Source organism: Branchiostoma lanceolatum, chromosome 9 (assembly GCF_035083965.1).
Source record: "Branchiostoma lanceolatum isolate klBraLanc5 chromosome 9, klBraLanc5.hap2, whole genome shotgun sequence".
NCBI lineage: Eukaryota > Metazoa > Chordata > Leptocardii > Amphioxiformes > Branchiostomatidae > Branchiostoma > Branchiostoma lanceolatum.
The window spans coordinates 501,972-527,833 of NC_089730.1; the positions used below are offsets into that span (position 1 = coordinate 501,972).

General features: G+C 41.3%; 1 protein-coding gene across 1 annotated transcript; it reads right to left on the reverse strand.

The window, feature by feature from the left end:
- Positions 1-1,272: 1,272 nt before the first annotated feature.
- Positions 1,273-25,544, reverse strand: LOC136441550 (poly [ADP-ribose] polymerase 2-like). The gene is made up of 16 exons (XM_066437897.1): positions 25,381-25,544; positions 19,110-19,180; positions 17,404-17,454; positions 16,049-16,145; positions 13,373-13,448; positions 13,153-13,249; positions 12,714-12,791; positions 11,780-11,864; positions 10,994-11,132; positions 10,346-10,409; positions 9,377-9,511; positions 5,623-5,747; positions 3,395-3,494; positions 2,962-3,060; positions 2,690-2,814; positions 1,273-2,086 (listed from the first exon to the last, which is right to left on the reverse strand). The coding sequence occupies exons 1-16, from the start codon at positions 25,388-25,390 to the stop codon at positions 1,918-1,920; spliced, it is 1,521 nt and encodes a 506-aa protein (XP_066293994.1). The 5' UTR covers positions 25,391-25,544; the 3' UTR covers positions 1,273-1,917.
- Between the last annotated feature and the right edge of the window lie 318 nt (positions 25,545-25,862).

Genomic DNA, 25,862 nt, shown 5'->3' on the forward strand with positions numbered 1-25,862 from the left:
TTACATAACATATTCCGCAGGTATGAAATTGTCGTCATTTACCAGTATGGCATTATAATAGTTTATCATTTATCATATTTTATTTGCATATTTCATATCTATCTATATTCCTCTCTTTCTCAGTTGAAGATCATCTTGGGTTATAGTATTTTCTCAATAATTATGCAAATGAGGTCTTCATCTGCATAGTTGATATGTATCAATATTTCTGAATAATTTTGAATTATTTCCAATAAAACAATATCTGAGTGACAATAGTTCTAAATTTTTCTGAAAGATTGAATATGAAAATAATGAATTTATTTGAATTCAATTAGATAATTTTGAAAAATATTGAATGTGACTGCACAAAATATATTCAGAATAATTCATTTATGTGATTCTTCCACTTTTAGAAATATTTACAAAAAATGGTAGAAAATGGTAAATAATGGTAAATTGGTGATTGCCCCCATAAAGGTAGGTGCTTATCCAGGTGCTTCTGTCTGCTTTTGTACATCTCAAGATTTCACTGCAGGACTGACTAAATCACGCTCCTACATGTAGCTCCTACATGTAGGAGGGGGTCATTAGCCTCCACCAGCGAGAGAATGGGTAAACACAGGCTAGACACTGGTTGGTCCTCTGTGGAAAGCATACTTCCCTATTCTTTGCAAGGATGTGTGAATTGCTTTCTTTCCAGCCCGCTGACCGATTTATAACTAGAGTTCCACGACCCCATACCTCCGCCGACTGATTTTAGCCTTATCGGGGAGCATAATCATAATTGTTTTCCATTTATTGGGCAAATCAGGACCTCATTTGCATGAACTATGTCAGTTGATCATCTCTACTCAAATAACACAAGTTGTTCAAAGTATGAACGTCTTATCTTAGCAAAGAAGGATTTTGTAGTATTTCCTCATAAATTATGAAGATGAGGCTTATATATACTTACATTTGTATATCATAGTATAGTATGTTTGTGAATATTAGTAATCCAGGTCAGCAATAGAGAAATATAATTTAATCTTTACCTTTGGAAAAATACAATGAAAAATAGACGTTTCGAGCGCCCCTCCGGCAGCTCTTTGTCAATCAGGTCTTTGTAAACATCATTCTCCTCATTGACAAAGAGCCGCCGGACGGGCGCTGGAAACGTCTGATTTTCATTGCATTTTTCCAGTGGTAAAGATTAAATTATATTACTCCATAGTATAGTAGTGTTGTGATTGGCAAACCTCAACCTCCCAACCACTTTTCCCTCACAAGCTCTCATAAAAAAGGAACAGCTTTTAAGAACCAAGGGAATGTCTTTATTGGTGCTATTACTGAACCTGCCTTACTTAGACTAGGGAAAAGAGGCACTTGAGAATATCTGATGAACAGCCATAACAGCTTTTCTACAAGCATAGATACCAAAACTTGTCAAGTCTTGGAAGAAAGTATAAAAATTGAGAACATTCTCTACCTATTGTACAGGTAGTGAAATAGAACCAACAATACAATGTACATTGTATGATGTGACATGTAATCATGACTGGGCAGTACGTGCTAATTGTACGTGTATTCTCTGATAATGTCATTTCAAAATCTGACACACAACACATTATAATATAGTGAGAGAAATCTCAGTATAGAAATATATAAATGTGAACTGAAATACATGTACTCTGACAGTTACAGTATCCTAGCACTAGCAGTAATCCCTTAAAGTCTAGATTTGACAAAACAGGAGGGACCTGCTCATTAGTAACAGCACAAGACTGCCATACTTTACAAAAACTACTAATTGGAACAGTAATGAACAATATTGAGCCAGATGCTATGAAAACAAGATTCCTTAATTGTGTCCAGACAATACTGAAGGTAGAAACAGTTATTGCAATATCATATGTATGATATAAATGCTTAGCATTTTGGTGCTTTGTAGCTGTATCACATCAGATTCTGCATTTTGAAGTCAAACTTCACCTTGACCAAGTAACGCATCTTAATCTGGCTAACATCATAGACGACATACTCGTTATAGTTGAGAGTATACCCATTTGGGTTAGTGACTCCTGTGTCTGTCCCTTTGCCTAAGGGAACAGTGACTCCATCCTCCCTGGAATAAAGAAAAGAAAGCATGTGAACATGTTACCCTGAGAAAAAAGCCACCTGTCTGCGAGTTCCCCTGATGACCTGCTATGAAGACACATTGATTGGCACAACTATATCAGAATTGTGTACCCAGGGAAGCCACAGGTATTAATTCCGACCACTCACAGCCCAAACAAACAGCTTCTTTCCCCACTATCACAGATTAGACCTGCCTGTCTGGCTCAGTAGTGGAAGCTTGCCCACCTCCCCCTACAAAATGTGTACCATTCTTCACTCTTGAGAGTCGTTCTTAGCAATTGTACACATTTGTGAAAATTACATGATGATCTTGAAACATCATTAGATACTGACACATGTCTAGAATTGGAGTGAATGGTATGTGGTAAGTTATAGGATCTACGTTCCTTTTAACATCTTCATTCACACAACTGCTTTCAAGAAAGCAGATGTACAGACAGGCAACTGCAATTATTTGAACTCCAACAACATTGTTTCCACCTACAATCCTTACCAGGCTGTCCTATACATGTACGAGAAGTTGATTTAGATGAAGAGTTGGGATATGGCATGTTCTATAATTGTACATTTTGTATGTGGACAAACTCACATGATGTGGTTACTGTCAGGGTGTGGAGCCATCTTCCCCTTGCCCCACACACTGTGTTTGCCTTTTGGCAACTTGTCTGCTTGGTAGTCAGCAGCTAGGAGGTTGTTGCTGTTTCCTAGGGCCACCTGTGGCACAGTATAACAAACTAGTACATGTAGGTACCTGTCAGTAACTATCAGTGCAGTACCTTCCTGCTATAATGACACAACCTTGAGTCTTGATATCAACATGTACATGTATGACTTTGTACCACCTATTACATGAAGATTTACCTCAGATAGCAGCACCAGTCCGGTGTGGTTCTTGGTTGTGGGATAACAGTAGTTAGCACTCTTGGATGACATGTCTGCAAAGTATACTCCTTTGCCAAACTGAAAAGATATCAAAACAACTATGTCAAAACTTAACAATCATTCCCTGAGATAGCACATGGTTCAGTGAGGACATGAGTGGTCTGTTTTCTCCTCAGAAACCAAGCTCCTTATTTTTTAGCATCCCCAACAAGAACTAAAGCTTCCCCCTGTTCTAATTAATGGTAACATCATTGCGGCTCAATTAAGCTCAATTAATGATTCTGGTGACTTTTGGGGTTAAAACAGTCCAGACGTCAGATGAAATTTCTATAAGCCTCATTCATTATGTGATGCAAACTACTTCAACTAAATGTGTTCCATTTCCCCAGAAGTTCTGTTCCCAGGCACATACCATGTACCCTGTAACAGGTGCTTCAGGTGGCGCTATTCTCAGACCCTGGCTCAGGATGCCCATCCAGTTGGTCAGTCTCGACCCATGCCACAGCAACATTCTTTACAAAACATGACGGAGAAACAGCATAAAGGTAGATCTATAGCAAGTTACAGTCATGTACATTCAGCAGTCAATACAGACTACCGGTAAGCATCACTCACAATTTTCTACTGGACAATTGTGATAAACATTTTCAAACAAAGTTACATGTACATGCATCATGCAGTTTGCATCATGGCACATTCCTTCCTGACAGGTCTGTGGCAGACTGGTGAAGACCAGGACAGATAAAATGGTACTGCCACCCCGCAGAGGGAAGTGGAACATTCTGACATGTACAGTCAGTATTGTCCTGCGGAAGGTAGCAGAAGGACTACTCAACTGTTGGCAGGTGATTGACTTAACTGATTGGTTGTGTAGAAAGATCATTAATACAGTGATTTACCAACCTGGCAAAACTCTTCAAAGATGACTGTTAACCCTGTTAACTTCTCAAAACCCACTCATTGCAGAATAGACCGATCCCAAAGCCACGCCCCCTGTTCAATTTCGAACACCTCCGTCAAAAACAGGGTTTGACGGACCAAACATGGCCGACGTGGCTTGGTTCAAAATAATGCCACTGACTTCGGTTTAGCTTTTGTGGCACGGAAACGCTTTCAGAGTGGGCCAAATAAGAATGCTATGTCTTCTTTGTTGAAGGGTGTATCCACCGGGTAGAGTTGTTTAAGGAGGGGGTAGATGTAGTTGCGGTGAGAGCGTAATGTTTTCGGTCAATGTTAAAGCGGTATGCGCCGCATAGCTTTCCCTTGTCGGTGGACATCAGCGCCCAGTTACTGACAAGCCGCCGACGCACGTGTAAAACAGGGTTCATATATCTGTAACAGGGTTCCCACTGCATTGACTGCATGCATAACAGCTGCATGGTATTTAGTAACTAAGAATTAAAATGCATCCTTTCACTTCCCTGTTCACTTTCAAGTTACCCGGTAACCAGTTTCACACACCAGTAACGAAGCTATATGCGCTAGCAGACTTTGTAGTAGCCAGCATGTGATACAAGACAAGCTTCCTCTCGAGTGCCCGATCTATTTTCTTTTTAAATTCGTTTTTGTTCTGAGCATGCATTCAACCAATACAGTGGAAACCTGTCCCAGATATACGTACCCTGCTTTACACGTGCCATTTCTGCCCCGCCAACGCTGTTTTTGCCGAAGGTGTTCTGAATAGAACAGGGGGTTCTATGGGTCTTCAATTCGTTCGATATGGTGTTCTACAGGATCGGTCTATTAGTGGGACACTTCGTCTCCCACTCAGCTTACAGTTAACTACTTGAAAGCTGAACTTTCTGTCACCACCATACAAAACTCTATAGACAACATGAAGTACAGACGAAGCCACTTAATTGCACCTCGGATAAACGCACCTTCGGTTTAATTGCACCGAATCCCAATATCCAAAACCGGTTCCCATTCACTGCATTGTTAGTGACTCCGCATATCTGCACCGCGCATGGTCACCAATGCCGGATAACTGCACCAATTTCTTTCAAAAATCCTCGACAAGTTAACTGAAAAGGTGCGCTAAAATCGACAAACGCGGTACAAATGAGCCGATACCCGCTGGTGTAAAGGTGCAATACCGCCAATATGTTTAAAACTGTTTTGAGTAACAAAAGAAGGCGGTCTCCATTGACAGTTGCGATGATGGGAATCGTATGGGAGGTCCCGGGCGGGTCATCCGTAATCAGTAACCAGGTTTTAGTTTCAATTCCTAGTTTCATGACGGTACATGATTTACGTAAATCGACAACTGCACTCTACGTAATGTAACACAGAAACTGTTATCCCATGACTGGTATGACGATGTTTCAGAATGCCTCCCCTGTATTAAACATTACGTGTGCTGTAATGCGGTAGATCGCATGGAAAAATGAAAGAATGCAAAATCAAAACAGGTTCGTAGTCATTTCTTTATTTTCAGCAAAGGGTCAATAAATAAAGTTAATAACTGAATAATTTCGTCTGTTTTCTTTATGCTAATGTTTCTGACTAACAATACACCCCCTCGCCCATGGTGGTGCGGTCCAGCTGGGCATTTCGCATAATTGCACCAGCCGGATAATTGCACCAAAAACGCTGACAAATGGGTGGTGCAGTTAAGCGGATTCTACTGTATAAATGTACCTATTCCCAATATCGTTGAAGCTCTCTGCTTCTCCTGCTCTTTTGACAGCAAAAACATCCTGTACTGCCATGGTGTAGTGGCCGTGTGTTTTAGCATGCGTGTTCTGTAAGTACTGCTCCACAATCTGAGAAGAAGAAAACTTAGTTAGCATAAATTATGTCTTGACCAAAAACAAGGCACAACTGTCATAACTGGATACAAACTTCACCCTCACCCTGCTGCATAACCATGTAAATGACACAAATTTGGCACCAAATGGGACCTCAGTAGGGAAATAGTTAATAGCCAGTCTTTCATTATGTTTAGCCATACCTAGTATGGCTCAACATATTGTTATGTTTAGCCATACCTAGTATGGCTCAACATATTGTTTTTGTTCATGTTCTTCTTCTTCTTCTCCTTCTTCTGCCAAATCTTCAAATTGATTCAACTCCGCCATTTTTTAATCAACCGACCTGAAATTTGGCATGGAGGTAAAAGAGGCAAAGACCCTCTGGTGATTTTTTCATTGTTTTGAAACAGACCTGAAAATCATTTTTATGGAGGTTTTTTTGGGCATTTTTAGACAAAAATTAAATTTTTGTCTCCTGTGGCCTGGTTTTACAAGCAAATGACCTGACATTCGGTATAAGGGTGCCTTGAACATGTCCCTACAGGACTTCAATCACATTTCTGGTGTACATCACTTCAAAATGCTTCATTTTGAGGACTTTTGGACCCATTTTCAGACCAAAAACAGGCCAAAAGTGGTATCCCCGTTCCATGTTCTATTTGCTGCTGGCCAAGGAATCCATGTTCTATCTAAGGATCCCCGCGTTCCATTTGCTACTGGCAAAAGAACACGTGTTCTATTTAGGTCACCTGAGGTCATATTGCAGGAACACACACAAGCCTTTGCAGTAAGAAGCTCTTGGGATCTCCCAGAACTTGAAGAGAGAATTTTTTTGCACGGGTGATTTTGGAATAGTCAATTTATGCATCGGGAGGGAGATTGGCGAAGTATGATGTTCTCGCAAATGTTACCATTCTACATGCAGTTAATATTTCGATTTGCCCAGGTACTATTTTGGGACAGCCCACTTCTTGCATGGAGAGGAGTATGGCTAAACATGCTGTATTTGCTCAGGGGCAAATGACGGCCTTTCTAGTTTTTGTTCATGTTCTTCTCCTGCCATATCTTCAAATGGAATCTACTCCGTCATTTTTGGGCCAAACGGCCTGAAATTTGGCATGTAGGTAAAGATGGCAAATACCCTCATGCGATTTTTAAATTTTGTTGAAACAGGCCTTAAAATCATTTTTATGGAGGTTTTTTGGGGCATTTCTAGACAATTTTTATATTTTGGGCTCCTGTGCCCTGGTTTTGCAAGCAAGTGACTTGAAATTCGGTACAAGGGTGCCTTGAACATGTCCCGACAGGACTTCAATCACATTTCTGGTGTACATCACTTCAGAATGCTTCATTTTGGGGACTTTTGGGCCCATTTTCAGACCAAAAACATGCCAAAAGTGGTATCCCCGTTCCATGTTCTATTTGCTGCTGGCCAAGGAATCCATGTTCTATCTAAGGATCCCCGCGTTCCATTTGCTACTGGCCAAAGAACGCGTGTTCTATTTAGGTCACCTGAGGTCATATTGCAGGAGCACACGCAAGCCTTTTCCAGTCGAACCGCAGGTCACCGTAGAACGCTTTATTTTCTTTTTTACGGCGTTTGCCGAGGCACGATTTGACCCCGTTGCATGGGTGTAAACAACCGCCTGTCGGCAGCAAAAAGACCTCGGACCTACATAATGTTTATATTTTTTCACATCTACAGGATCTGCCCAACATAACCATGTAGTTATTTTGTGCACAGCAAATTGTCAGCGAGCGCTGTGGCTTTCGAAACATTGACCATTTTTTGGTCAGTATATTTGTGCGTGTATCATTGACGGTTCACCTGGAACCAACTAGATATTTACATCACCTGATAGCCCATTTCCTCACCTTTAAATTGATACCAAAGTCCCTTTGATAATTTTATGGGAACCGGTTTTGCCCCCAAAAAAACTAACAAGAGGTCAATTTGCAGGGCGTCTTATTTTGAAGAAGAAGACAAACACAATGTCCTTTTACCATGCTTTACAGAACTCAAAGCTTATCTAATGGCATTGGTCAACTTGCATATGAATCTCACTTTTCCTGGCTTCAAGATGATATTAGTCTTATTTGGAAATGTTTCAGAATATTAATTTTAGACGGCAAAACTTGAGCCGTAAGTTTCATCAACGTTCCCAACACCGGCTGAAAGTTGCAACATTGCACCTGACCTCGCCTGACCCCCGCGGCAGGAAAATGGAACGTACTGGCTGGGTTCGGTCGTTCGAACGCAGGAGTTCGAAGTGATTGACTTCAAATATTTGACTATTTTGTAAATATCAGGTACCTTGTACTAAAACCTCTGTCTGTCTGTACTTGACTGTTATCATGTCAATTATCATATTGCATGTGGTAGCCGCGTTCATACAGCTTCTAATTTACAAAAAATGGGCTTTGTTATGCCACGCGAAATGTATCGAAATGTATCCAAAGCGCAGGAGTGCACGCATCGGTAGCTAGAACTAGGCAGAAATTTCACCACCGCAAGGTAGACATTATCGCAGTTTTTTCGGGGGCAAAACCGGTTCCCATAAAATTATCCTAGGAACTTTGGTATCAATTTAAAGATGAGGAAATGGGCTATCACGCGATGTAAATATCTAGTTGGTTCCAGGTGAACTGTAAATAAGACAAACACAAATAAACTGACCAAATATTCTTAATGTTTCGAAGGCCACAGCGTTCGATGTCTTTTTACAATGCACGAAATATCTACATGGTTATACCAGGCAAGTCCTGTAGATGTGAAAAAGTGTAAACATTATATAGGTCTGAGGTCTTTTTGTTGCACCACAGGTAGTTGTTCACACCCATGCAACAGGGTCAAACCCGGGTCCGGCCGTGACCCGGAAAAAGCCGTCTTAGAGAAGGCTGCGCAGAACCGATGCGCATAGAGCTCTGCGGTTCGACTGTTGCAGTAAGAAGCTCTTGGGGTCTCGCAGAACTTGTAGAGAGAATTTTTTTGCACAGGTGATTTTGGAACAGTCAATTTATGCATCGGGAGGGAGATTGGCGAAGTATGATGCTCTCGCAAATGTTGCCTTTCTACATGCAGTTAATATTTGCCCAGGTATTATTTTGGGACAGCCCACTTCTTGCATGGGGAGGAGTATGGCTAAACATGCTGAATTTGCTCAGGGGCAAATGACGGCCTTTCTAGTTGGGAATGTGTTCTCATCAGTTTACATTGTATAACGTCAAGCAAAAGCAGTTTATGGATAGTTAAGGTGTGCAAACCACAATATCAGTGTGTGTATGTGTGTCTGCATGTGTCTGTATCTATGTGTGTATGTGTGTGTGTGTGTGTGTACATGTACATGTACATTTTTGTATGCATGTGTGTGTCTGCGTGTGTGTGTGTGCATGTGTATGTGTGTGTGTATGTATGTGTGTGTGTATGTGTATGTATGTGTGTGTGTGTGTGCGTGTTTTGCTCAGGTGACCTTCAATGAGATAGCAACAGCCCAAGGGGCTATGAGGTTGGAGGATTTTGTTATGCTGTGAAATCAGGACAGGCTATACAATGTGATTTGGACATAAAAGAGCCGATGTGTGTTACTTGAAACAGTTCAAGTTTGAGCTTGATATACATGTCTAAGAGAGAGAGAGTTGACCTTGTAGTGCGGATGTGTGTGTTCCACTGGGTCCAGCTCACACTTCAGGGACTGGTACTGCTTGTCAACGGGGTGCTGGTGCTCATCAGTCTTTGCTTTCAGCAAGGTCATGGCAACTTCAATGTCATCCAGGGCCTAGAGGGGAACAGCTAGCATGTTGAAGAGTACTTGCTTGTGCAGAATATGATACAAAGGCATGCAGTTTAATTTTTTTTCTGTCAAGGACCAAGTTTCTCTGAAGATTTTGCTTACATGACAAAATCTTTACGTTTGTTTCCTACACGAAGAATAGATTTCCTCTTACATATTACACAATGGTAGAACTGTAAGACAGTGTTTTCGCAAGCCTGACATTTTTTCCCATCATCTAAATTTTGTTGATGGAAAGACACATCGAACGCCGCAGATGTGAGTTGTCATGATCCTAGGGGTTTCTGGGGGCCACCAACTCACTGCTACCCACGGTGCTCTTTTGTCTTGCTGGGGTAGTCGCCGGCCACCAGCGGGCATTTGAAATCTGCCTTGTCACAAACTTCCACTGATTCTGTGGAGATCTTAGCTCTGTCTATGCTGATTTTTGGCTGTCAAAAGTAATAGAAAAAGCAGAATTTTTGTCCGTCATGAGCAGCATAAATCCGTCAAATGACGAAAGGATGGGCGCTGGCTAGAACACTGGTAACAATTACAAAAACGTCATGACTTTTGGAGTGCTTATGGAGTAATGAAAATATTCCTTTACTAGATTTTTTGTTAAAGGCCCCTATTGTTGGATCGAAAGGATGAAAAAAGGATGAATGGTTTTGTGACTTTTGTCCTTTCTGTTATTTCAATTTGATATTCACTAGTAGAAATGCATCATCGTTGTGCACACACACACACACAGACAAACACACACATGTGTACATGCTATTCTCAAGCTGTTATTGTAAGCCTTAGGTATGTCAACATCTTCACTTCACATCTTCTCACCTCCAGCAGTTTGAGCTTGGCTTTCAGCTCTTCATGAGTACGGATAATGGGAGGCTGGCGCATTCTGGGGACAAAATGAAGAGTAAATTCAATGTAAATATCTAACAGTCGACATGCATATATGAAAAGTTAGTAGTTTGAGGGATAAAGACCTGAAGAAGGGTCATTTCTGTACAGATACCCTGTGAGATGGATGCCCAGAAGTTGTTTTTACAAATGACCTTCAGTCCAAGTATAAAGTCTGAAGTATTGTTAATTATTTGGCTGATATGGTATGTACAGGCCCACAACCATCAATCATGAAATACTTTGTGTCATATTGCGATTGTCACATGACCCATCTACAGATGAGAGGGACATCTAGAGCAGATATTCTCTACCCCAAGACTCAAAGTGCAGCAGTGAATTGAGCAATACTATGTAACTCTATCAATTCATTTCAATCTTACTACAGTTCTGAATAAATGAAGTCTTTAAATTTCTAGCATTTGATTTCTGCCTAAAGGCCACAAGAATGTATGCAAAAATGGTTCCGTGAGAAAATACAGCTACATGTACATACATGTATGCACGAGGGTCCAATTTTGATCCATTGTATTTTTAATTCTGCATGCCATTAAAAGTCAAACATCTGAGTGTATGTCCTACCCAAAGTCATGTGGGATGCGTGTGTAGAAGTCATTGCAGGCCTGCACCAGCTTGTTCCCAGCTGTTTTTCCATTCAAGCAGGACTCAATCTGCTTCAGGGCCCTGTAGCCCAGTTTGATCTGTTCCTTGGTCAGTTTACCTGCAGTGACATCCACAACGGTAACATTGAAATGTTCAATAAACCACCAATATCACAAGGTTCTAATCTAAATGTCAATATGTAAAACTGATGCTACTGTCCTTTCATATTGTGTGCATTTATCATGTACATGTACGTACATGTAGCACAACTTGCATATGAAACACATGCTGCATCTATAAACCATAGTGTTCATATAGCAGGTGTATGTAACATGTATCTACACATCAGCAACTGACACATTGATAACATGAGAGATAACATATGCATTAGAGAGATATGATGTTTAGGTCACCACTTCTATTTGTTAGTTCTCAAATCTGAAATAAAATTGCTGAACTGGAAGATCAACATGAAAACAAAGTCTGAAGGGACACCTGTACCATGGTATATTTTGTATATGTACACTTTCAGGGTTTGAATACACTGATATTCAAGTTTTCCTCCCAGTCCTGTTTGCATGTTGATCTCCAGCTAAATATGTGCTTGAAATGTCTGAGAAAAAAGGAAATGTGTGTGTGGCCTTGTCACAAAGTATTACATGTAACAGAGTAGGCTGCAAATGTCAGTCTGTAGTAATATTGAATGAACTTCACTGTGTTATGACATTTCCTTAGGCACTTCTAAAACAGTGATAGTTTCCGTACCCAGTGGTGCTTTCTTGGTGTCATACTTCATCTCTTTCACAGCATCCTCCATAGTTTGGATATTGCATATCAGCTCAATAAGGCTCTGTAACACAAGGAGAACTGATCTTGAAGTGCACTGTTCCAAGCAATGACAAAAGTGGACAGAATGGTCAGTGATCATATTGTAAGAGGGCTGGTGAGAAGACTAAGGCTATTCATCTCCTCCAATTAGGTAAATATTCACAAATACCAGTAGTCCACTACCACAACAAAAACATTTATTTGTACAGCCCTCCCTCTGACCCTCTCTATCAATTATGATATATTCGAAATTACAAGAGAACCGCAGTGATTATGTCCTAAAGCATGTATCTAAATATGGCCTCCGTCCTCCTATGCATCAGCATTGCGATAAACCCCTCATGACACCTTGCCCGTGGCACAAAATATTTTTGGCAATGGGTGTGCATGGAGGGTCCCAACAACACTTTTCGCTGAAGAGCACACTACGTATTTACACTCAAGTCAAGGAAGGCAATTACTCAAAATTTGTTCGTCTCGCTAGCAATTATGTGAATAAGCCGGTTTTCCCCTCGAATTACAGGAAATCAAAATAGGTTGCCTACACCTTCTGGAAAAGGGGCATGCAGACCCATACTACTACATTTTAGTATTCCATTTGCATCTATCTTTAGTTCCAATTTGAGCTCCAGGCCAGTCATGGCCAGTACATGTTGTAATGCTTCAAAGCTTTGGAGTTTTTAAGTAGTTTATAACTATGCTTAGCCATTTGAATTTATGCTTGGAAGATCTATGCAACCACCAAAAAAATTATATAGCCCTGCCCCCATCCCAAAAAATATTTCATACGCCCTCCCCCCTTCCACACCACAAAAAGTCGTTGAATGTAAATATGAATGAAAAGGTCTATACAGTGTACAATTCTATGTACCTGTACTCTTTTATCCAGCTTGGACTCCAGTTTGATCTTCTTCTTTTTTGGACCAGCATCAACTTCATCCTCCTCTTCCTGTTCATCAGCAACATAACGTTACACAATCAACCTGGATGAACAGCCATGCTGCCATTTCACATCTAAACAGTATTTTTGTTGCAATGTAAAATGTGCTTCAAACCTGCAAACCTGCAATGGTGTCATGCTACTTATGTTTGTTTCACTCAAGTTTCTAAAGAGCAATGACACCTACCCATTGCTACAATCCATATGCATGTACCTTCTTTACACTACTGTTGGTGGCTCCATTGATTGGCTCTGTAGGCTTTCTTAAATCATTAGTGCTATTGCTGACTATCTCTGATAAAACACTCTTTCTTAGTGCTTGGTACTTACTGTAGATGGAAAGAGACAGATTAATGAAGGTCCCACCAACCTTCGCGCTGTAGTCCATCTGCAGGAGATCATACTTCCCAGCAACTTTGCAGAACTTCTTGCGGTTTGCCCATTCATTCTTTGTCTTGTCAAAAAATCTGTGCAAGGAAAAAAAAAACATCACCTGTACAACAAAGTTATAGACACAAAATTAATGTATCTCACACATCTAGCACTGTGTAAAGGTAATTGCAGAACTCCATATAAATAGAATTATTTACTTTTTGGTGAATATTTCCTTGGCTTCATCCAGGTTTGTTCCACACTCTATCAAGTTGCTCTGTCCACTTTTCCCAACTGTGAAAGAATGAAAACTCAAATTAAACATTGTTTACTCATACAAAAACTTTCCAGGCTTGACTTCATATACAAACTGTCATCATGTGTGGATTTACTTAAAGGTTGCACTACCTGCAGGTAGGATGCAAAATTTCAGACAATCTATTCTTTATTCTCCTCTTGAAAAGATTTAGGACCAATTGATTGGTACGACTATGTTATATCAGCATGTGATGTATCTGAACCCAGATAAAACTGTACATCAGTAGAGTACTCACCTGAACCACAGATAAAACTCTACATCAGTAGAGTACTCACCTGAACCACAGATAAAACTCTACATCAGTAGAGTACTCACCTGAACCACAGATAAAACTCTACATCGGTAGAGTACTCACCTGAACCACAGATAAAACTCTACATCAGTAGAGTACTCACCTGATCCACAGATAAAACTCTACATCAGTAGAGTACTCACCTGAACCACAGATAAAACTGTACATCAGTAGAGTACTCACCTGAACCACAGTTAAAACTCTACATCAGTACTCACCTGATCCACAGATAAAACCCTACATCAGTAGAGTATTCACCTGATCCACAGATAAAACTCTACATCAGTAGAGTACTCACCTGAACCACAGATAAAACTCTACATCAGTAGAGTACTCACCTGAACCACAGATAAAACTCTACATCAGTAGAGTATTCACCTGAACCACAGATAAAACTCTACATCAGTAGAGTACTCACCTGAACCACAGTTAAAACTCTACTTCAGTAGAGTACTCGCCTAATCCACAGATAAAACTCTACATCAGTAGAGTACTCGCCTGATCCACAGATAAAACTCTACATCAGTAGAGTACTCACCTGAACCACAGATAAAACTCTACATCAGTAGAGTACTCACCTGAACCGCAGATAAAACTCTACATCAGTAGAGTACTCACCTGAACCACAGATAAAACTCTACATCAGTAGAGTACTCACCTGAACCACAGTTAAAACTCTACATCAGTACTCACCTGATCCACAGATAAAACTCTACATCAGTAGAGTACTCACCTGAACCACAGATAAAACTCTACATCAGTAGAGTACTCAACTAATCCACAGATAAAACTCTACATAAGTAGAGTACTCAACTAATCCACAGATAAAACTCTACATCAGTAGAGTACTCGCCTGATCCACAGATAAAACTCTACATCAGTAGAGTACTTGCCTGATCCACAGATAAAACTCTACATCAGTAGAGTACTCACCTGATCCACAGATAAAACTCTACATCAGTAGAGTACTCACCTGAACCACAGATAAAACTCTACATCAGTAGAGTACTCACCTGAACCACAGATAAAACTCTACATCAGTAGAGTACTCACCTGAACCACAGATAAAACTCTACATCAGTAGAGTACTCGCTTGATCCACAGATAAAACTCTACATCAGTAGAGTACTCGCCTGATCCACAGATAAAACTCTACATCAGTAGAGTACTCGCCTGATCCACAGATAAAACTCTACATCAGTAGAGTACTCACCTGAACCACAGTTAAAACTCTACATCAGTAGAGTACTCGCTTGATCCACAGATAAAACTCTACATCAGTAGAGTACTCGCCTGATCCACAGATAAAACTCTACATCAGTAGAGTACTCGCCTGATCCACAGATAAAACTCTACATCAGTAGAGTACTCGCCTGATCCACAGATAAAACTCTACATCAGTAGAGTACTCACCTGATCCACAGATAAAACTCTGCATCAGTAGAGTACTCGCTAGAGCTGTGTACCGGTACACTGTACCGATACAGTACCGGGCACAATCAATTAGGTACAGGTCCAAAATACCTGACCCTGCTGTATAGGTACTGGACCTGACTCAGGGGATGGCCACTTTGACAGATAAAATTACTATGAAATTACCGTGGCAGTGCTCTAAAGCCACTCTAAAGCACAGAAAACACATTTGCACGGCTGGAGTCAAATTTTTATCTGTGTTTTCATAAAAATAATACCTAGCACAATCAAATATTATGTTTTTACCAGTTCAAACGTGCTTTTGTCCTTATTGAAAATGTAGCATTTTCCGAACAAGTAGTTTAGGTACAGGTTCAGGTCTGGACCTGTACCTAAACCCGTGTACCTGTACCTGTACCTAAAATTTGTTTAGGTACACAGCTCTAGTACTCGCCTGATCCACAGATAAAACTCTACATCAGTAGAGTACTCGCCTGATCCACAGATAAAACTCTACATCAGTAGAGTATTCACCTGATCCACAGATAAAACTCTACATCGGTAGAGTACTCACCTGATCCACAGATAAAACTCTATATCAGTAGAGTACTCACCTGAACCACAGTTAAAACTCTACATCAGTAGAGTACTCGCCTGATCCACAGATAACACTCTACATCAGTAGAGTATTCACCTGATCCACAGATAAAACTCTACATCAGTAGAGTACTCGCCTGATCCACAGTTAAAACTCTACATCAGTGGAGTACTCACCTGATCCATAGATAAAACTCTACATCAGTAGAGTACTCACCTGATCCACAGATAAAACTCTACATCAGTAGATGACATATACATGTATATACTCACCTCTTCCCCATCTTAACCACACATAGAACTTCTTGGTGCGGGTCTCCTGCAGAATTTGCAGCAGGTAGTACTTGTTGTTGTTAAACTGCAGGTTTGTCTAGATGGAAACACAATTCAATCATTAGTTGAGTCTAGATTTTCTGTAAGTACAACACAACTGATCCTCAGTAGAATCATGTTTAGCTAAAGTGAATCCATAAAACTCAAATTTCTGCCACTTCTTTTTGGGATTTTTTCTGTTAATAAAAAATGGGAATATCGTATTCACAAAAGAATAGCGTTACTGATGTTATTCACTTTTTCCCTGTCAAACTAATTTCTTCAATGTTTATGAAGTTTATCTTTTCTGCACAAAAGTAATAATAACATAGTAATGGCTTTTATTGGTCAGAAATTACCTAACATTGCACGGGGTGCAATGGCAGCCAGTGCTGAATTGCTGCAGGGTTTACAATCACAGTGGTAGAAATACTTTTTTCCAGTGTTCTGCAATATTGCAGAATGTCAAAATTTTGACAACATACTACAACTTTCTCAACCTAAAAATGCCTATATTTATATCATATCTAGCTTTGCAACATTGCTGTAATTCTTTATTCTCTCACTCTTTCTTTAATTTCTACAAGCAAAGTTTCAAACATGAAAAACATACATGTGTATGAAAAATAATTCAAATGAAAAGCGAATTTACTTTATTGAAATGGCAGCAGCAAAAACGTATTCATTCAATCAATCAATAAAATCAAATAACTTTTTTTAATAATGTTTGTATGAGTGAAAAAATTCAACAACCTGCATGATAAGGAGGAACAAGGACATTATATCCTTGCGCTGAATAAGTGTTCTGATCTGTAATTAGATCGCTGACAAAAATCACAGCCACGGCCCATGGAAAAGACAAAATTTCAATTTTTTTTCATTCTGCAAAATTGCAATCTTTAAAATCTTTCTGCAAATTGCAGACTACAGGAGGTTATTTCGAACACTGATCACACACAACAGATACATATTTGCTCTGACACACTTGCACTTTGTGGAACTGTCGCAAGGGTCTGGGCGGCTGCCATTTGGCGCCAGCAGGTGACCTCAATACGACCTTCCCCAACCTAAGTCAGGTACCCATTCACACCTGGGTGGAGTGAGGAAAGTCATGTAAAGTGCCTTTCCCAAGGGCACAACACCGGGGCATAGCAGTGGTTTGAAACCCGGGACCTCTCGATTCTGGGCGAAACATCCTACCAATTGCGCCACACGATGCCACGGTGTAGCATATCCTCTACCTGAGTTCTAACAGAAGATACCATGGCCTATGTTGAATGTCTCTCCCCTTCCCCTGGTAAATACTGTACCCTTACCTGGTTCAGCATGGCATCCCAAACATTGTTCCCTTCACAGTGCACCTGGGCCTGAGGACAACACAAAATAAGTATCAGGTGAGTACAATGTATTGTAAAACTGGACACAACCATACATAAGTATCATTATAGTGACTAGCACATTACTTTCTTCTCTATCATCAAAAAGTGGCAAGAAAAAGGATAACAAAAACAAGGATTTGAGATTTGGGGTATGTAGGTAGCTGAGGTTGAATTACATATCAGTAGTATCATACAATCATATAGCTTTTTATACAAATCGGAATTTAATTGACATATTTACAAGGAAATTCTATATTTCATTGGTATTACTTGAACTGATGCCATGCTACCATACATTTTTTGTACATGTATTTTTAAAAGCCCTTGCCTCAGATATTCGGCCAAAGTTCTTAAGTTTTACATAACTTCCAAAGAGAGTTACGCTGTCCAGTTTGGGAAATCATAGAAACATCCTTGAAAAAATTAAGGTAGGTGTTCTTCAATTTGCAAAGGTATATTTTTTACCCTAAAAATCTTTATTATAGACATTTCAATGAGGAGAAATGTGGAGTCAATATACTAGCTTGGGCAGAATAGGCAGTATCTATTCAAATTTGTATCTGACTTGATGAACTGCCATAGCTGTATTGGAAGAAACAAACAGCTTTGAAAAGGGAAATAGCAGTCGGTTTCATTCCATCCAACAATGGCAGGGTGGAATGAAATATGCCACGTTTGCTTGCAAAATATTGCCTTTGTAGTATCAAGTTAATTGTTGGTATTCACAAGGGGTTGGTGGAATTAGCTGTCCGGTACAATTGGCGGAAACAGCTGTCCGATTGGTGGAAACCGCAGTGTTGCTACTGAATTAAAAAAGTATAATGACTAAAACGCATCAAAAAAGATTTGCAGTGATAAAAGGATGTTCACTAATGATACTTGCGCAACATGATTCACATATTATGATATACAAGCATATTAACGCTAGAATACTTTTAGTGACAGAAATGACTAAAACGAACTGACACGAACCATACACCAGCTTTCACTCTATTATGTGTTTTGTACCATGTACATGTATGTGTAATGATATATGTTTACAGATTTATTAGAGCAAACAAACCTTGAAACTGACTTATTACTTTTTACAGAATAAATGGCACTTTTTGACGACTAATGGGGACTTATTGGGGACCAATGGTCCCAAATAGCGGGCCAAGATTGGAAAGTAGTTCGCAACTAGTTCGTGTCTAGATCATGTCCATTCCCAGCATTTTGCCACAACTGTCAAAAAAATTACCAGGGGACAAATTGGCGTTCATTGGAAACCATGTGGAAACAACTTGGCAACAAGACAAGTTGGCGAATGTCATTTGTAACAAATTTCCGCCCAGTGAGATAGGGGCCTGTGATTACAGTTTTTCATCAGTGTGCAAGCCCTGACCCCAAGAGGACTCGCAGTAGCGGAATATTGGAGAGGGAGCGTGTAGCAGAAGTGGTGACACGAGAAGAAGAAGATCAGTGTGCATACTTGAGATTACAGGTGGGTATTTGAAGTCTTACAAATACACCTGTAGCTGATTCTGATTAAATTTAACATGTTTTATTTTTCACAAATCAGCTGAGAAAGTTAAGAAAAAAACTTGACATTGTCCATTTAGTCGTCTGAAATGACATGTCTATGTGTATGGAGGAATGGTTACCTTGCCCAGCAGTCGGGTGCACTCAGTGTCCACTGGGGCCCGGCCCTGGAATGCAACTCTCTTCAATTTGCCTGGAAACAAAGAAAAGGGCCTTAGAAAACGGACACCTGTAACAGCATTCCCACCAGACCAGTGTTTTCACTTGGACATCCTTCCTTTTGCAGCGGATGCCTCTAGCCTTTAGGTGTTTAGCAAAACAAGGCGATCAGGGATGGCAGACTTCTCCTTACCTACCCTGCTTCATGTTCCACAGACAAGAAAGGTGTTAAACAAATACCTCATTCATATATGCCCTTAGGCCACACCAATTTTATTTGTTGAGTCTCAGATTTTTTTCAGAAAAATTCAAGCGACAGGGCGAAAAAAAAAAACCCTTTCTTTGATCGAGTACTGTACTCTTGCCATGTAATATATGGATTGATATTGAGAAATAGTTTTAATAAATGAAAAATTATAACCTATGCTAAAATGTGACCACACTTTTTAGGTACGTGCAGGCCTTTATAATCAATTTTCCTGGCTTTTGATTTTTACAACTGAAGAAAATGGCAAAATTGTGAGTAAAAATTGGGAAATGGGAAAAGCGACCAGATTTTTTTTTCTTTCAAAATGGGAAAAGCAGGAGAGGCTTTTCAAAAAAGCAACAAAAAAAAATTGGTGTGGCCTTAGCTGCACGATTTATGATGATATAACCCCAAAATGTATGTCACAAAGATAAAAATCCCATTATCTACTGCATCATAATATGCAAATAAGTTCATAAATCATGAGCATGTCTAGACCATCTGATATCAAAACCGGAAGTTCTGCTGTACTGAAAGCCACTAGAGGGCCAATATCACACTTGCCCTTTGTTTTGCTGACGCCTACCCACACTAAATACTGTATCAGAAGGATCCATCGACAGCTTCTCCAGGTATTGGGAGTATATGAAGAAATCTCTCCAGGGAATACGTTCCTACAACTTTTGAAACATTTTCTGAGCAAAAAAATCTTCCCCTGTTACTGGCGTTAGGCGTCCCAAAAAAAGCAGCACTGACGATTTATGGCATGCAATGAATGCTGCATGGTGTATATTTAGAATAATGGAAACACACAGACACAAACATACAGGGACAGACAGACGCTGCCAGGCATACAAGTCAAGCCAAAACAATATTTCACTACACTGAAAAAAACAAGTTGTTTGTGCTGATGTATGTCTGTCGGGTTGGCAGAAAGACCTGTCCAGTCCGTACAGCCGAAAAACCTGTCCAATTAGACAGGTTGCACCCCCTGGAAGAAAGCAATAGAATTGCAAGCAGTCTCCCGTGTTGCCGTATATCCCAACACGAGGCACACTGATTGGATAAATGGGGGTCTGCATACAAATCTCATTCTCGTTTACTTTCAGAAAGATTAGCGACAGTGTTGTCTTTTCAACCTCCTTGGCGACACAACGACCTATTAGTATTAAACTATCTCAATGCAAAACATACGTCTTCAGATGACATTTAAGCTTAGGAATTTTTTTGATTGCGTGTACGGTTAGTTCGAACACTTTTGAAACGGTCATATCGATAAGTAACATGTTACACTTTAGCAGGCTTGTGCATGAACAATGGGGTCCCACGGTGTAAATACAAGCCCATATGCAGGGGTAGTCCCCCCCCCCCCACACACACACACCCAAGTACCCACAAAGCAGCGTTCTTTTTTTCAAATGTAAAAAAAATGCTAAAAGGGAGACTGATTTGTGTTACCAGTGGGGCTATTATCTTAGAAAAAAACAGCACAGTGCTTGTTAACAAAACTTGATCTTCCCTGTTGTGTATAAGTGATGGAGTCAGTACGTTGTAATTTCCAATACACTCCTACCATATTTCTTCTAATAAAGGAGGCACCCCAAATAAAGTGCGCACCCCCGATTTGGACTTCACCGCAACCCCAATCAGGCAAGCTGAGATAGTTGACAGAAAAACCTGAATAAAGTGCGCGCCCCCGATCTGCCGCCGTCGCTCGGCGCGTGTCTCCAAGATGTGGCCACGCCCTGGTATTCGGCACGCTATGAAGTCCTGGTGTTTTTCTTTATCGTTACTTTTTCAAGGAATTTTCAGGAAAACATTACCATATTTATTTGGGGTCAACACTTTACCCTCTACTCCGCTCAAATTTTGAGTAAAAAGTTTTGAAGTTTAAACGAGAACCTCGCACCGGGATATCTGACAAACTTCCTTGATATTGAAGGACCAGACGACGATCCGCTTGATTTCTACCGGGCTTGTCAAAGACAAACGTGTAAAACGCATTTTGAGATAAAATTAAAGTTCGTCTCTCGGCATTTATGCCGCAAAATACAGCGTTGCATTGACAAATCATTTCATTTCGCCGATCGCCCGCCGCCATTGTTTAAATCCTGCTGCCCCAAGATGCATTTCGCGTGTTACGTAATCCTTATCACGTGTTCGCATTACGCGTCTCTGATTGGTTGTTGCTGCAGCTGAAGGCGGGAATTTTGCAGACCAAGTGCATCATGGGGCAGCAAAATCGCAATTCAAGCTTTTTCTTTGTCTGAAATGTTACACTTGAAAACGCAATAAAAACGCGGTTTTATCGACTACATAGCAACATTATAGTAAAGAAAATGCAAAACCAAAAGATGTTTTCGGGAAAGCATACATTTATTTGCGGATTTATGGTGGCTTTGGCATAATTTTAGCGATCAATGAACCCGGAAGTGTGCCGAAAGCGGCATGGGTTTTCGCGTTTTATCCGTCAAAACAAAAACAAAACTCCCGCTAAAGCGAACTCTGGAACATTTCAGATCCTAGCCATTACGTTTTTGATCAAAATATCCACAGATACGCACGATGTGCACATATTTGCAGCTGTGTGGGTGGTTAGGAATTATTATTATTACAATCTATTATATAAGATTGTTGACAAGTGCTGCACCCGTGCTTGTACATTGTGTACTATAATGCGATTTCGATTTCGTAGCCAGCCCGTGTTACCCCTCTTATGCTGTGTTTCCAGCGACTAACACCGACGCAGGATCGACCAGGAATCCAAAGTGCGGGAACAGACGACTTTATTTACAACTTGTTATTCTGATGTTGTCCAACTGCCCAGCACGCATGCGCGCGTGCTGGGACCATACCATTCTTACACAGGGGTGTTTCTACATCGCTACACACGCCCCCTCTAAATGAAATGGCGTCCCGACATTATTGTTATACAGGGCAAATAACTGCCACAAACGATAGATGTGCTTTATACCGTATTTCTTCTAATAAAGTGCACACTTTTTTTTTTTTACTTTCAACATTCAAGATGAGGCTTCAGGTAATGTTCCAACTACTGTTAAAGCTCCGATCTTTATAATAAACAGAACATGTAACTTTTGAAGGATAACTCTGCATTATTACTATCACAACAATAGATAATATTGTCTATTCTACATGGTATTACGTGTAACTCTTCCTTCTCTTCCACATTTGGCACATTATACTCAAAGTACTGTCTACTTCCAAGTCGTTACTCGGTGCTCTCTTCTTCAAACATGTGTTTTGGTAATATCAGGGGTCTACTTGACCGCTCGGTTGTAACATGGCTAACAGATACAGTATGTAGCTTGATACACAGATAATATAGTCTATTCAATGTCCTAATAGTGTTCAGCGGTTAATCCATATCTCTGTGGTGTGCAGCAGGTAATCCATATAAAGTTCTGAGTTCAATGACCTGGTACCGTTCAGCAGGTAATCCATGTAACGTTCTGAGGTCAACAGGTAATCCATATAAAGTTCTGCGGTCAGCAGGTAATCCACATAAAGTTCTGCGGTCAGCAGGTAATCCATGTAAAGTTCTGAGTTCAGCAGGTAATCCCGGTAAAGTTCTGAGTTCAGCAGGTAATCCACATAAAGTTCTGAGTTCAGCAGGTAATCCATATACAGTTCTGACTTCAGCCGGTAATCCACCTTCCCTTCTAGCTGGGCGCGCACATCTGAAATAGTACTACTGGAATCAACACCATGCAATGAGGACATGCCTGGTACCACTGTCCAGGTTGCCCTAGTGCCGTATTCAGGGGCCATGTCGCGGCATTACCCGCATCCACCGCATTCATGGTTGGTACCCTCACGTAACTGGGTTGTCCACCCGCATCATATGTGAGAGTAGGGGGGGGTCGTCTCATTCGCCTCGGCCTGTCTCCTAGGCCTGGTTCACCTCTGACCCTGACGGGTATGGGTTCTTCTTCTTCCTCACTATCGCTGTGTTCATCTTGGACAGGATCTGCATCAGAATACTGTGGGGTGTCTCTTTCTGTACTCCCCCTCTCCTTGGGTTCTGTCTCGCTGTCGCTGTCACTACTGTGTTCCTCTCTGAAGGGATCTGCATCAGAATACTGTGGGGTGTCTCTGTCTGTACTCCCCCTCTCCTTAGGTTCTGTCTCGCTGTCGCTGTCACTACTGTGTTCCTCTTGGAAGGGATCTGCATCAGGATGCTGTGGGGTGTCTCTTTCTGTACTACCCCTATCCTTCTCTCCCTCCAAGACAACAGGTGTTCTCTTGGCCTGTTCTGCTGGTGGAGTCTCTAGTGGCAGTCCATTACATGGAAGAAGGGAAGGTGGATTGTCCAGGGCAGCCCCTAGTCCCTTGGGGGTGCCCTTGGGTCGTTTCCCTGGGTGCGGCTTTGGTGGCATTCTCTGGCGAAGTGGTTACTGCCACCACACTTGAAACAGTGGTCACATCTTTCCCTCTGTGCTCCCAGCAAATTTGACACACTGGCCTCCTTGGTGGTGCCACTACTGTGTTCGCATTGACCCTTGCACTGCCAGCACTCCTCTTTTTCTCCTCCCTCTCCTGCTTCACTGCCACTGCCCTACCAATCCTCTCAAGGAGTTCTATATCACTAGTACTGGTGCTGTCACAGCTGTCACGGTCCAGATATGGCTGCAGATAGATGCGAATGTTGTCGTCTCTAAGTCCTGTTGACACTGCGCGTAGAAACGTTGCCTGTACCATCCTAACATCGTATAACTCTTCTTCTGAGGCTTCGGTTACCCTGTCCCTCAACCCCATCATCCGCATCAGGAAGCCCTGGGGGGACTCATCTACTGCTTGGGTTCCCATGCTCAACTTCCTATACAGGTCAGTAGCTGTCTCTTCTAAGCAGTATGCTTTGATCACTTGCTCTACCATTGGTAAGTCAGGATGTTCCTTACCTTCCAGGTATGTCTTCACTTCCTGCAGGCCCCCTTTATCCGGTATCGCCTTGATCACTGCATCAACCACTTCCTCCTCTGAGTATCCCTGCCGCAGTCCACTCTTTATCTGGTAGGTCAGGGAACGGAAACTGAGCTGGCCCACCTGACCAGTTATCTTAAACTCTTTCCTACTGAAAGGTGCAGCTGGCTTGCCCTTGCCCTGGTCCTGATGTTTATTTTGCACATTGAATAGGACAGAAAAATAAAAAGAACAACAATTATCGTAAGTTACTGAGCGCTTGCAAATATAACATTTGATTAACGTAGTAACCCAAGGACGTATGTAATCTTTTCGAGTTAACTAAGCATGTAAATAGATACCCTTTTGTTTTAAATTAACGTTGACACACGCGCCTGCCGACTACCCCGATGCACGTGGTTCCCTCAAATGTCAATCATTCCTGTAGCCACGGAAACCGTCACCTCGGTGACGAGAGTCCGTATCCCGTAACTCATGGGAGCCGCGTACCCCGGAGCACGTGGTGCGCCCTCCAAGCTGTCAATCATTCCGGTAGCCACGGAAACCATCACCATGGTGACGTGTATCAGCATCCCGTCACTCGCCGGAGTTGACATGGCGCCCGCGTGCCCCGGAGTCAGCCTTTTTTTGTTTCGGTGGTCTTGGCAACAAGGAACGTCGTCAAGACAACGTGGTAGGTTTCCCGTGGTGGAAAAGTTGATTTTCAGTCAGGGAAAAACACGACCTGATTCAAACTCTTCAGTCGGGATTGAAGCGGTGTTGAGTCGTAAGGTGGATTTGGTATGACTATGGTCGTGTTTCGGTCTGAAAAGGCCGCATCGACGACCTGCTTACGCCCAGTTTACGACTCGCAGGAAAATTGGACAGCCATTCCCGACTCAAACACTGCCTACGGCCAAACACGACCGACGACCCATTCCCGCCTTATATCCAACTGATCAACGACTGCCCGAGCACTGTGAGTCGACGCTATCGATATATTGTTTGCTGGAGCATTTTGCAATGAAACTGTCTAGAACAACAACAAGTACAATAGAACTCACCCTCAGACATCTTAAAACGGCAGAAGAGGAGGTCCAACTATGTGACGAAACAATATAACTGTCCAGTCCACGGTACCGGTATGCTGTGTCCAGTGTTGTGTTCTGGCGGGCAAGCACAGACCTGTTTCCCGCGCTCGGGGATCATAACCTTTCACCTTTGACTTCTGTTATCAAAAAGAAATAAGAAAAAACCTGCGAGCGCTTTCTAATGATATTTGATACAATGTAATATTGACATCAATCTGGAATGATGTCATATATGCAAAACACACAACAAAAAACTCAAACTTTTGATAGTCGTCGCCTACCTGGTCTTGTATTGGTCTGTTCTAAAACAAATTTGGAGGGGGTTAAAGACGTCGGACCTGCTTTTTACAATCTATGGTAACATTCCGTATTCGACTATCAATGAAGGTTATAACTTTCTTTTTTAAATATATAGTTGATGGAGTCAAATAATCATGATTTACTTAATTTCGCTG